At 37.2% G+C, this 14,190-nt stretch overlaps 1 protein-coding gene across 5 annotated transcripts in view; it reads left to right on the top strand.

Moving 5' to 3' along the window:
- BEND5 (BEN domain containing 5) overlaps positions 1–14,190 on the top strand; it is an 885,907-nt gene that overhangs the window by 5,922 nt on the left and 865,795 nt on the right. For all 5 annotated transcript variants that reach the window (XM_032118194.1, XM_032118193.1, XM_032118192.1 and 2 more), the window contains exon 2: positions 11,286–11,408. In XM_032118194.1, the coding sequence (XP_031974085.1) occupies positions 11,286–11,408 (123 nt within the window). The remainder of the gene's footprint in view (positions 1–11,285; positions 11,409–14,190) is intronic.

Genomic DNA, 14,190 nt, shown 5'->3' with positions numbered 1-14,190 from the left:
TTACCATTTCCTAGCCATATTTCATACATTTTTTTCTTTGACGAATAATCAAAGCTTTGAGAAGTTACTTACCTCAAGCCACCCAACGTTTTTTCTTTCAGTGAAGTTCAAAGCACCCTATTAATTACTAGCACTTGTGAGAGGAGGCTTTTGAATTTGTAAAAAGTAAAATGAGACATATTGAGAATTTTAATAGGTTTTATACTGAAATTTGTAAAACAGAAGTTTCTGCAAATTTCTTTGGTGTGGCTGTCACTGCTTTTAGTAGGCAAAAGTCTCATGCAAAAAAACCAGATTAACCTCAGAATGCATTTATGTGGCCTACGTAGCTTTCCTGTTTTTGGAAGTTGAGCTATATAGATTTAATACTCAATAAAATAGGTTTTTAAAGTCATCTCCCTGTGTTACAATGGAACCAGCTTGATCTCCACATGGGGCCGCTAACAGGACTGGGACACTCAGATCTGCAGCACCAGCCTGTCCTCCAGGTGGGACACCTCACACAATAGCTGTCAGCTGCCACAGAAGAGATGGACAGCTTGTCTATGCTGGGAAATCTTTCTTCCTCCTCTTCCTCTTTCCTCCACAACACCTGTGTAGGGACAGAAGTCACAGAGGGAGATGGCTGAATAGTCATAGTTACCTTTTTTTATGTTTTTTAAGAAAGACCTCTGATACCCTGGTAAGAGAAAGCAGCAACCCCTGGATAAACGAGGTGCTGGAGGACGTGGAGAGGAGTTTGTGCAGATGTTTCCTGCTGATGTCACTGAGATGCAGCCATGCTGCTTTGCTCACAGCTGTGCTGCTGGATGCAGAGCAGCTCCAGCACACCCACCTGGGTGTGTGCATCATGCTACATCACTCTTGTTCCTGGAGGATTGATCGTGCTGCCCTTTTCCAGAACGATGTGAATCTATAGAAACCAGCTTAGATTTCTCAAGTGATCCCCCAAGGTAGTTGGCATGCAGAGCCTTGATGCAGAATTGCCATGTTTAGATTGCATTGTACCTGAGATAATAAGTTCTTCTAGGCTCAAGCTGTGTCTGCCATTAATCTATAACAGAGGTAAAGCAATTTTCAATTAATTGAGAGTTGGTTATGGATGCACATCAATGTATCCCATATCCCAGCTTCCTTGTCACATTGTCCCCACAACTCATTTTGTTGACTTTGCCACAGAGGCCAAGCCTGCCATTTAAGAAGTGCTATATTTGTTAACTTAGGATTTCTCCGTATGTTTTTTGAAGAAATTTTACTATTTGTATGTTGAAATGGTTTGGAAAACTTCTCTACCAAAATAATAATGACTTCCATTTCATTTTGTCACAGGCTCTCAAACTCAGGATGTGGACTTTAGTATTAAATCTAGAGCTCTCATCCTGCAAATGTTTGGCAATGAATTTGATGTATTTGTGTATAGTAAATGCTTTTTGTGATTAGTTCTATTTTAGGATAAGTAATGTATGAAGGTTAGAGACTAAAACTTGTATGTTCTGATACATATATTTTCTAATATGTATGTATCCCTGTTCTCTCAGTATGGTAAACTGGCTGATTTCATAGTTTCATTGTGTCAAAAATCAAGCATGGAAAAGGGGATGGGAGGAAAAAGTAGTGGTCTTAAATTATTTTTATTAGATGAATAAGCTCTCTAATGATTTCATTTACCTACTGATTCATAGAGCTGTTTATTTAGCAGTGGATCTCACAATCATGAGTGAAAACTGGCAAGATTTTCCTTTTACATTTTGTTTCATAAGCACCTTGAAAAATGTGTTGAATTTCAATCTCCACTAAAGCAAGTGGAACATCAGTTCCCGTGAATCGCCAGAGCAGAGCAGCAGGAATCCATTGCAATGAGAGCCCTTTTGGATTCATTGCAGCTCTGCTGATGTGTTTTCATTTGCAATAAGCAGCAGAGTCACTTTGCTATTACAGTGAACTTCAGTGCTGGGAAACCTGGCAAGTGGCTATCAGATTTTCATGCATATAAAATGCAGATGTGGTAGAATGATGCATTTGATTAATAAAAAATTCCTCAAATAACCTATACAAATGCATAGGCAGCAGCATTATTTCATGAGAATTGTCCATGTGAAGTAGGATTGTGAGATAAACTTGCCTCTGTGCTACTTACCTACACCCAAAGCCTGTGGTGCTCCAGCATAGAAGATGTTTTGTAACTAGGCACAATACCACTACATCTGCTGCTTATTTTATTTCTGAGTGGTACAAATAATCAGTGATTTGATCTCAGAGCTTTCTCTGTGTAAGCTTTCTTGAAGGTAGAATTTTGGCTTGTGTTCTGAATATTTGAAATATTTTGTATGCATTTCAGATTCCCATAAATATTGTATCAACTTAGTATTTGCTTAGTTAAAAACCTGCTGAATATGCTGTATTAGTTAGTAGTGTTCTCTGTAGTTTTATTCCTGTTATGTTGCTGATGCAAGACAGTTAATAGATAGTTTGTTTTGCTGACATTTTTTATGTTAGAAAATGGGATTTCTGAAACAATATTTAAATTTTTTTGCTATGCAGTACTTTGTGAATAAAATAAAACTGCAATGATCTAATTGTTTGAAATTAAATACTAGATTATGTTCTTAAATAAAGGGAATGTGAGTGGGCAATGCTTGGATCAAAAAAATTCTCAATGGTTTGAAATACTACTTTTAGGAATGAACTGTTTTGGAAAGTAGGGGGAAATGCTATTCTAAATGAAGAAGTTGAAGGAGTTGTTTCAATGAGTAATTATAACTATGGCAGTAATTAATAGTGTAATTGATTTCAGCAACCTGGGGGAGCAAATTATTCCAGAAGCAGTACTAAAATCCCCAAATTACTTTAAATATGTAATGATGAAGAAGAGTGTAACTCAAAAGTAAGGAAACTGTGGCTGAAACTACTGCTGGTTTAAGTTAACTGGCAGAAGACATCCCTAAACAACAGGTGAATAGGGAGCAAGAGCCAAGGAAAATAGCAGTTTAACCCAAAGAAGGATACATGAATTATGGTATGTAATAACCAGGATGGAAATTGCCTGTGCACTGAGGTTGCCCAGTTTTCAGTTACCTCACTCATGATGAAAGCTCAAGCAGCTGCAGCAACCACCTTTCTTCCCATCACTTGGGAAATACAGGGTCTTGAAGAGAGAGATGGTGCGTCACAAAGCTGCTGATGTATTTCCCCACAGGATTTTGTGCCTACCTTGGAGTCCGCATGGAAGGCCCAGTTTCCCATGGATAAAGATTCATTACCACCATAATGATGTTAGTGGTTGAGTCAGGAATTGAATTGGAGTCTCCTGAAGACTTGAATTAGTGATAATCAAATAATTTTAAAAAAATTTGGACAGGTGCATCTGCAAGAAATTTACAGTAGTCGCACTTTAGGTATCAAAAAATCAAAATAGCTGTTAATAGTGGGTTTGTTGTAGTGCCACAGCTGACCTGTGTTGAGGCTCACCAGGCTGATTGCTTTTGAAGAATAGCTGAGAATGAGATAAAAGCCCTATCCAAATTAGAAAGCACAGCTGTATTCCCTCTGTGCTAACCCTGGAATAATGTCCATGATACAGCTTTCTAGCTCATAGCATCACAGCTATGCTGTCTCCCTTTGGCCTTCCAGGGATTCAGCAGATAAGTGCATGCTTCCACAGTATGGCATAGGCATCTCTTTAAATATAAATTTGGAATGTTCCTGTTCAATCAGCAGACATAGTAAGACATGAAAAGTGCTAGGAATTTGGCACAAGCAGGCAAATTTTCATAAACAGAAAAAGTGCTGTTTATGTGTTCCATACTTGACCTTGCTGATATTCTTGAAAGACTTTCATAGTACTTCATACTTGGTATTTTTAGGAGATGTCTTGTGGACAAACATTTTGAATGTGATAGACAGGGCTGAGGAGTCTGAAAACTAGGACAAGAAATAAAGCCTTGGCCTTTTGCAAAAGCTGAAATCAACCTACTTCTCTGTGTTATCAGGAGTATTTATTACCTATTGAGTCTTTTTCAGTTTCCCAGCTGAGAATCAGTTGGTCCCAAAGAAAGGTGACGCAGAAAGTTGTTAACTTGGAGAGATTAAACTTTGTTACTCACTGAAGGCTATGTAATCTTGGGTCAGGGTCATTGCATTGGTTGCTACATATAAGATGCTTTAGTTACATTTAGCTTGCCTCAATGTGAGTTATCTTTAGTTTAGAAATTTATTTTGGCTTGACTTTTTCCAGTTATGCTGTCAAGTTTAAGTGAGATAACACGCTTTTGTTAAATCAATGCCTCACACCCAGGACAGCTGTTGAAACATGGGTATGTACGTATCATCCAGGACTATATATGGATATATACATAGCAAATGTCTATGAATCTTTCCCTTTCCTTCTACTTCCTCTATCCTCCTTCACATAAAACACAAACCTGGGTATATAAAAGCTGATTGGTTTCAGTATTAAATAGAATCAGAAATATTTGGAGCATTTTAGGATGGTACCAGCAAATACTAGGGAGTAACTTCAACCACCACAATCTTTTTCCAGTTTTTTGAGTAATATCAGGTTTTGCCCTTACCTGAAATTTCCTCCACTTCAGTTCCAAACCCTGCAATTGCCTGCCTGCTTGACTTGGTATTTTTTGCAGGTCACATGCTTTCCTTGTCTTTGGGAAATCAGTTGCATACAAATTTCAGAAAGACATGGGATGCTACAGAAGAGTTTCACTCCTTGAAGTTCTGTAGTACACAAGGGATTGGCTTTAACTCTTCAGTTCTTTTCTTGCCTCAGAATCCCTAGACACAGAATTTCCCCTGGAATGGTAGGAACACACCTACAATTTTTTTTTCTTGACCCAGAACTTGAATTCTTGTGCACTGTTTGACTGGTGTTTCAGCATCTCCTCTCATTCACATGCAGACCTAATTCTCTGAGCCATGCCTTATTTCCCAGAAAGGGTGGACTTGCTGATACTGTTACTTTTTTGCAGATGCAACTCTGAGGACTAGTTCAGCTCAATAGCTATTATTTTCTTTTTTCTCTGCTAGCTGGGGTTGCATATTATGTACTAAATTTTTGTTTTACTGTTTATGTTTTATGCTTTCTTTGATGTGTTTTTTTTACTTAAATATTGCTACTATAGCAACTGTTGCATCATGTGATACCTTTGATATTATCAAGATACCAAATTCTTGTTAAAAAATAAATTATTTGTTGTTACATTCGCTGATCCTTACAATGTTTTAAAATAAACATCTTTTCAGTTAATGTATTTGGTACAACTGTATTTTTCAGTTTTTTGTTTTATTTTTCATTTGTGGTAGAATTTTAGGTTAGAGCTTGTAAGTGCAGTAAAAAGAGTAATGTTTTGTTTTCTTTTTGCTTGCTGAGTTCAAAGCATTAATTTCTTTTAAAAATTTTCATTAGAAAAATTTGTTCATATCTTCTTGGAAACTTTGGATTTCACTAAAGTGATACAAAAAGTTCCATTGCTATTTGTCTCTAACAGAAAGGTATATCCTTGGGAATAGCCCACACTGAGATAATAAATGAGTAGCCTTGAAGTAAAGCTTTTAGGTTGAAGATTGGAAACAAATATCACAAATGAAACAAGTGCAAGTCTACACAAGCTGCCTTTTTTTCTTTTTCTATGAACTCCTAAGACAATGCCAGCCATTGGGAGTGAGGAGTCATTGTGCAGAGCAGTATCTGTCTGCCAGATATCTTCAGTTGCATGTCCTTCATTGGATTTTGGACAGGAGCTATGATTGACCTGGGATTGGTAGTTGTATCTGTGTGTGGATCTGGTCTTTTTAAAAGGACTAGGTAGAGGAGATTTTTTTCACACTTGACCAGCCTGGTGGTTGATGCTTTGCTTTGGGCTGAGCACCTCGTGTACCTTTTTGTCCCACTTGCCTTGGGCTTTCTGCTCAGTATATTGCAGGCAAAGTCATTTTTGTGGTGCTACCAAGCCTTTCGTAGGCAGTCCACATGTCACCATCTTTAGTGATCATTTTGCTTTATATATTTGCATATAAGAACAAGATTTTTCCACTCTGAGATTTGACTCAGATGCCTATTCCACACCTTCTGCTGGAGTAAAGCAGTTTGGGTACATGTATCTAAAGAAGGATGAGGTATTTAGATTTACTTTTGCTTCTAACCCAAAATACAAACTAATGGTTGGTTATCTAAGGAGTCGTGTTAGGAAGGTTGAAAGGTGATATTGTCTCACAGCCTCTGTAGAAAGAGTAACTTGTGCAATGAAATTAAAGACCCAAACAATAAATAACGTTTCCTTCCAATTTACGACCAACCACAAGCTCTTTCAAGTCCATGGCAGTAAGATTGCAGTTATTTCTCCTGACTACTTTCAGAACCTGTGCAAAGCTCAGAATTTGCCTGATAATCTCTGCTTAGCTGCAGTTCATCTTTACTTTGCTTGTTTTCTTGAATATGAATATCATCTCACAGTTTGGAGACAGACTTGACAAGCAGTCTGTTGGTCAAACTGTAGGAGGAAAGTAATTGAAGAGACAATTGCTGTAAAGCTGCTTTATCTCAAATTTGGTTTTTAAATGACAACATGATGTTACTATTTTTTAGAACTAGACCAAGCTGTATAACAATGCCTTCTTGTGGTAACCAACATTTTCCTTGTTCTGCTGGACCTTCAAAATAGGTAATGGTGACAGAATGGGCACAGTACCCCCATGTGAGGCTGCAGGTGTGGCTGCTGCCATGCCAGGTATTGTCTCAAACCCTGGGATTAGTAGTCTAAACATATTTTTTTCCCTTTCTTTTCAGATCACAGTGCCTGTGATTTAAGTACATTTCAGATTGACAGCACTCTGCAGTATGTTTAGATTCTCCGGGTCATGTCCAAGCCTTGCTTTGGGATACATGGCTGTGAAGATCAAAATGACAGTTGTGTTTTCTTCTTTTTCTTAGCATTTTTAAGTCAGTGAACCTGGAATTCTGAGTTCCTGACTGCTTCTTCCTGTAGGATTTTTAGAATGGCTACAGAGCTTTCAGAAGTCATAGCAGAAATAGCTTGTCTTCCTGAGTATCAGTGTTTCTGAAGCCTAGGGACAATGATATAAAAGCTTTTATTTAAAAAAGAAAACAATCAAAGAATAAGAGAACATAACCAGCTATTAAGACTACAGACTTTCACTAAATGCGATCATTTACAAGAATTCTGGTAAAATGACATTATTTTCAGGTTTGTGGAGCAGACACTGTTATTGGCATAACCTCCATAAATGCTACTTAGCCAAAACGTGAGCTGAGCAGTGTTCATCTGGAGACTTGGCATGTTTTGGAGCTAACAGGAGTTGCTGCTGGTCATCTGAATGAATTCTTTTTTTTTTTTTGCAAACTGTACTGAGAGTTCAGATTCACTTCTTTGTATGTTTCTATTAACAATACTCCTCAAGGCTGATGGAGCTTTTTTGCTAGGATACCTGGAAACTTTTCTTGGCCCATGGATGATAGGAATCTGTCTATTAGATCTTTACACCATAGATGTTTTCAGCAGCAAAATGTATCCTAATTTTATTCTAAAATAAGGATCTCATAAGAGAATATAGGTGTATCTTGATGACATTTGTAATATTTAAAGGAAGACTTTTACAAAACTCCCTTGTAGTTATTTTAGGTTTTTGTGTTACCTCACCTTTCTAATTGGCTGTTGTTGTTAGGCAGTGTGATTAGAGGAATGATGCAGGTTTGCCAGGCAAATTCCCTCTATATTTTTCCATGTCTGTTTTCATGTAGCTGTGCTCTCCTACCTAATGTAGCATGAGGGTAGCTGCTGGCTGCTAGCTCTGTGGGTTCTCAGGTCTGGCACATCTGGAAGCTGGGCTTGTTGTTTGCCCAATTCAGAGTCACCGTTACTTTCTAAAGAGGTGCCTTCCTCTAGAAACCACAGTTTTTAAAGAAAATGTACTTAAATTTGCATGATGTTTATTGTAGCAAACACTGATTTCATCTTTTCCTAAATGAAAAAGAAACATTGGCTTTACCCTTTGAATTTAGGAAGGGCAAAGAAGCTCTGGAAATTTCCAAACTCTCCCTCCCATGAATCCCAGTCTCCTGGAACTGATTCTATTCATTTTCACTAGTTTGATGTGAAATATATCCACAATGACAATAGTGATAAATGCAGATACCAGAAGACTCTGTCCAGGTTTTATTTTAAAACCTTATATACTTACAGAGATTTCAGGCACCTACAGATTTTATACCTGATAGAAAATTACCATTAAAGTTTAATACTGCAGTAAAAGTAAATCCTAGGGATTTGTGGGAGCCTCCTGGAGTTTAAGCTATGAAGAATTAGAATAAAATACCTATGTGTCTTACAACCTATAAGAAAAATAATTGACAAAATAAGAACTACATTCTGAGACAATTTCTTTGCTAGGTTTTGCCTTTGCTTGTCTTATCTAACGTTTTTTTTCAAAGGAGACTCTGGTCTCCTTAAGTGGAATGTGCAGGATGTACTTGAGTTAATTCTCTTCTTTCCCTTTCAGTTTCAGATTGAAGAGCTATTTCCCTTCCCTACAAGGTTCTATCATACATCTTTGCCTCCAGCCAGGAAAATCTGCTTAGGGCTCCCCAGTTGTGAGGACAGGATCTCTTTATTGGCCAGAGGACTGGACCCCAGGGTAGCTGTTCTCTCCATCTGAGGGTGGTAATGTGTTCCCAGCACCACTCTCTGCATCTGCTGAACAGACAGGCGTGAAGCCATGTTTTATAATTGAGTACTGCAGCAGTGCAGGCTCCTTTTTGGGCAGTGGTGTGGCCTTTTCTTTATCACCCAAGGAGAACATGCCAGAAGGGACGTGGTGCTGTTGTGCTGTTTCGTAACGTGAAGTTCAAAGACAGCAGTTTTGCGTGTTTAGAGATTAAAGATAATATAACTCAAAATATAGCAACAGTAGGTTCTGAATATTTTAAGTACTGTGGAATAAAGAACATGCTAGGAGAGTAATATTGTTAAATGACTATGAATTACAGGCTATTTGATGATTTTATTCTCATTCCTGGAGGGCTACATTAGGTCAGGAGGAGCAGATGGAAACTTTTTGCTGGGATGCAGTCACTTGACAGCTTCCTTCTGCATTGTGTAAAGACTCCATTGGCAGATTTTCTAATTTACCAGGGAGATGTAACTCTCTCTTCTGCCTGCTTTTCCTACACTGTCTTATGGTGGCAGTGCTATGAATGTAATCCTTTCTAGTTTCTTCATCTTTTAGTGATGTTTCCCAGTTGTCTTTTACAATTTCTAAGAGGCCTGTTACTTCTAGCTGAGACTTAAAAGGAAACGTATACCAGGAGGAGTTCAGTCTTCAAACTGCTCTACTCTGGTGACTCTCTGCCTCCCATTCTTTCACTTTAGTCCCTGGCAGCTCAGGCACTCATGGTGATTTTCAGGTTTTCCATTAATTTTTCTTTGTATCTTTGATTCCACAATGTTGGATTGCAAATGACCAACTTGACTAATCTTAACTGCAACAGGTATATATTAATCAAAGTGGCACTCAGGTGAAACTGAGGAAGTGATTTTCCTCTGGCTGCTGCTCTGCACTAAAGCTTGCACAATGCAGAGGGGTGAATTTTATCAAGGGACAGGATCGCAGCCATGAAGATGCACAGATGCCCCATCGGGGTCTCAGTTTGCCTCTGGTGTTACTAGGGTTTAAGCAAATTGTATCAGCATGCTGGTAAAAACCATCCAGCTAAAATATCCTAAGTAGCAATTATACACTTAAAGAAAACAATTTGAATGCCACAGATTGCTGTCTTTGGGTAATTATTCAGTATAAAACAAATAACCCAGAGGTTACAAATAATAATTTTGCTAAAAAAATACTATCATGCATTATTCAATATCTACATTTTTAGATTATGATAAAGTAAGAAATGGTCTAAATTCTGTTTGTTCTGCTGTAGTACTTCCCAAAGAGAGTAAGGTTCAAATTTCTTCCTGGGGAAGACTAGGGATTCATATGCCAAATGTTGACCTGGATATGCCTATTTTTTAATATGGGAATTATATACCTGTGAAAATATGGGTATATAACAGAAAGCCTGACAGACCCTTTAACTATGGTGTCACTAATACACTGATATAATTTGTTACCTCTGCTAAGGTGTTTTGCCTCAAAAGGTGGAATACTTTTATGTGTGGAAAGGTCACTTTTAATTAATAAGCTGTTTTCATCATTCAGGGACAATATGAATTGCTTGTAACATTTGTGTGAAATAGTTTTCAATATAAAAATAAAACAAATTGAGCTTTATGTCACATTTATCATCCCTCGTAACCCATTTAAATGTCAAAAAAATCAGTACAGACCAAAAGTCTATTTCCAGAAGCCTTAGTAGCCCTATTTATCAGAGTGAAATAAGATATTATCATCCCATTATCCCATCACATGGCTTCTGCACTTGAAGCCATACCATTTCTTCATTTTCTGTAACAGAAGATAGTTATTGCTAAATATTTCTTGTCCAAGCTGTAAGTAGAGAAGAAAGTGCTGTTTCTTTCGCTATAATATAAATGTATAATATAATATAATATAATATACAATTACTTACTTTCTTTCTTGTACATGTCTCAAATGGAAACAAAAATTAGTGTTCTTCCATTCCTGTTTGGAAACAAATATTTTGCAGACAGCAATTTGTTAGTATAGTTTTACTGTAAGGATAAAGCTTTCAATGTATTCACTACTGATGTTTTTGACAAAAATCACACCATTGTGTGGAAAATTAATGTCCTTGTATATTTTACCATGAAATAAATGCTGCATAAAAAAAAAATTCTTTATTCAAGTTCTTTTTCTGAGTTTTGTTTTCTAACAAGGAGGGCTCAGATAGTCACATGGCTCCATGGGTGTATGTCTCTTCCTTCTAGTAATTTTAACATTTCAAATATGAGTGGGACTGAATAGTCTCAAAGGTTCTAAGTTCATTTAAGATGCATGAAAATAGGCAGGAGGATAGAGGAGAAAGATCCCATTAATGCCCATAGTGAGGAAGATGCTTCTGAGAGTTGTGATAAAGTAAGAAGCTGATGAGGAGTTCAATTCCAGGGAATCCATGCAGGATCTAGAGCTAGAGAGCTCCTGTCAAAAGAGGAGGGTCCAGCTGAATATCAGACTAATGCATAGTCCAGGTCATAAATGGGCAAAAACCCCAGGCTGGGTATATATGTATTTATATAGATATTTATATATATTTTTTTATGCTCATGGTTTTTTTTTCACTTTTACTGGAACAGGCAGTGCCATTGGAAGTGATGATATCATAGCAGGGAATGTGAGCAAGTACATTGTTCTCCCAGCTGGTTACTGTGGACAGCCTAAAAAAGGACATCTTATATTTGATGCCTGTTTTGAAAGTGGTGAGTATTGTCAGCATTGTGTTACCTAGTTGTCAATGTATTAACACTTTTAACTCTATCACTCATCTTTTTATAAAGTGTCTTAATTCTAAAGAAGACTTAAATACTACTTAACAAAGTTTGCTGTTTCCCTTCAGTCACAGTATGGCTTCAAATCAGACTGTTCAAATGTCAAAAGGGTTGTGAAGTTTGCTATTGCTTACAATTAGCATTTCATCAGGTCCATCTTTAACCACATGTGGATACTTAACTGGATTTTATTCTGTCATTATTTACAGTAGTTGTAGACCACTAATCCAAGACGTAGTATTTAAAATATGCGATTTAAAAATTTAATTTAGACGTTTACTGGCGAAGTTAACGCAGTAAAGAGCCAAGCACATCCTTGCATAATTACAGAATTTTTAAAATGTGTGTGTGCTGTCTTTAAATATATGACTTTGGGTTTCTTGTGGCCTGATCCTGTACTACTGAGGTTAATGGAAGCTCTGCCTCTGATGTCAATAGGAGAATTAAACTTTAGGAAGCTACTGGAAATTGAAAGAGAAAGTATTTTTTACAAGAGTTATAGTTTGCATATTACATTAAAGAGTAATTTTAATTGCTTATATGCATGTGGGGTATGTAGGTAAATATATCCCTGAAAATGTAGCATTATTTAAATTTTTGTGTTACATACACGTGCTACCAGATTTTTAGCTTAAATCTATTATTACTGGCTTTCAGACCTACAGAGCACTGTTAAACACCATATGTAGAAAAGGCATTTGGCAGGATAAACTATAGTTTTCAGCATGGTTTATGTGAGAGGTGCTGGTAATGCCAAAACTGCTCCAGTGTCTTGTAAAATGAGCTTTTTATGAAGAGTTACGTCCCTCAGGGTAGAATACTGGCTGCCAGTTCCTGGATAAATAGTAAAGTGAGTTATTTAAATCCTGTGATTACATTATGTAAAAAGTGCAAATGATGTAGTAAATAATAAAGGATACCTTTTTTTTAGGGTGTGTCTCTGAAGGTTCAGACAACAGTTGTGTATTTTTAAAAATACTTTGGATGCTATTTCATAATAGTTATGTGGGTTTTTTGCATTTTTGGATCAGAAAATGGCTTACGAAATGAATCATGGCCAAGCTGGGAAATTTATTGTGCTAAGCTTCTCTGCAATGAAAAAGATCAGTAGTAGTCATCAAATTATTTGTGAAGTATTGTGAGTCATGGCATGATGGTTTAATTCCAGTTTTTGAACAATGGAATTAATTGTATTTTTAAATTAAAACATTTATTCAGTTCAAAGGTAATGTTCATACTTTACATACTTTGGTAGTAATAGAATGTGATAGAAGCAGGTGCTATTTGAAATACTGTGTTTATTTACATTGTAGCATGATGAGACTGTGATGTTGCTTTGCATATTCAGACACTTCCAAAACACAAATATGAATGAAATTAATACCTTCATTTACTTTCTCATGATGACAATATATTAGCAAGAATGAGAGTAATATTGTGTACACTTCATATGTAAATTCACTTTATCTTTTGTTCTATGTCAGCCAAGTAATTGCTTAGAGTACCTTTACTGGTCAAAGCAAATTAACTGATACTGGATAACTTACAGAATTGCTATTAATGTTGAAATCTATCCCACCCTGTTGTCCAAACAGTAGGATATGACATTTATAAAATTGTATTGATGCTCTTTGTGCACCACCTTAAAATGTTAAAATCCTTTTGAAATTGCCTTTTTCAAAGAACAGATGGTAAAACTGACCCCACCTGCAGTACTGCTCCCAGCTCTGGGGTCCCCACTGCAAGAAATACATGGATCTGCTGGAGGGGTCCAGAGGAGGCCACGAAGATGCTCCAGAGGCTGGAGCACCTCTGCTGTGGAGACAGGCTGGGACTACTGGGCTTGTTCAGCCTGGAGAAGAGAAGGCTCTGAGGAGACCTTGCTGTGGCCTCTCAGTATGTAAAGGGGGCCTGTGAAAAAGGTGGGGAAAAACTTTTTTCCCAAGGTCTGTGGGGACAGGGCAAGGAGAAATGGGTTTAAACTGAGAGAGGGTAGATTGAGGTAGGATATGAGGAAGAAATTGTTTACAATGAGGCTGGTGAGGCACAGGTTGCCCAGAGAGGCTGTGGCTGCCCCATCCCTGGAAGTGTTCAAGGCCAGGTTGGATGGGGCTCTGAGCAACCTGGTCTAGTGGAAAGTGTCTCTGCCCCAGGCAAGGGGTTGGAAGAAAACGGTATTTATGATCCCTTCCAACCCAAGGTGTTATGTGATTCTAAAATAGAAGTTGTGTTAAATGTAATTCCATAAGTGGCTTTTTTTGCTTTGGCTGCATTCTCTGTTTTCTTGAAAGATCTGGTTGATAGAACTGAAGGTTTCCTACTAGATCTGTTTTCAATGACTATCTTTGATATTGTAGAAATGGAAGTGAACGCATTTCAGAACAGAGAAATGGTATTAAACTTGTAGAAATCGGGAAAAATATTAATACAAGCAGAAGAAATGCTATTTAATGGGGTTTCGTTTTTGTAATTGCTATCATTATTGTATTAAATAGCGTTGAAAAGTATGAATTTGTTTGAGACAGAGGTGTGTTTTTATGTAGTCTGAAAACCAATGTCCAGCTTGCTGTTTTGAAGTGCTGTGCTTTCAAAAAATCACAAAAAATAGAATTGAAATGGGCATGGGGATTTCTTTTTAGTCCATTCTGTTGTTGAGAGGCAAAATACACTTTTTTTGTCATTCCTGACAGATGTTTATCTTTTTCAGACTTTC

The sequence above is a fragment of the Corvus moneduloides genome, chromosome 9, assembly GCF_009650955.1.
Source record: "Corvus moneduloides isolate bCorMon1 chromosome 9, bCorMon1.pri, whole genome shotgun sequence".
In the NCBI taxonomy this organism is placed as follows: domain Eukaryota; kingdom Metazoa; phylum Chordata; class Aves; order Passeriformes; family Corvidae; genus Corvus; species Corvus moneduloides.
This window is presented reverse-complemented; position numbering and strand designations above follow the sequence as displayed.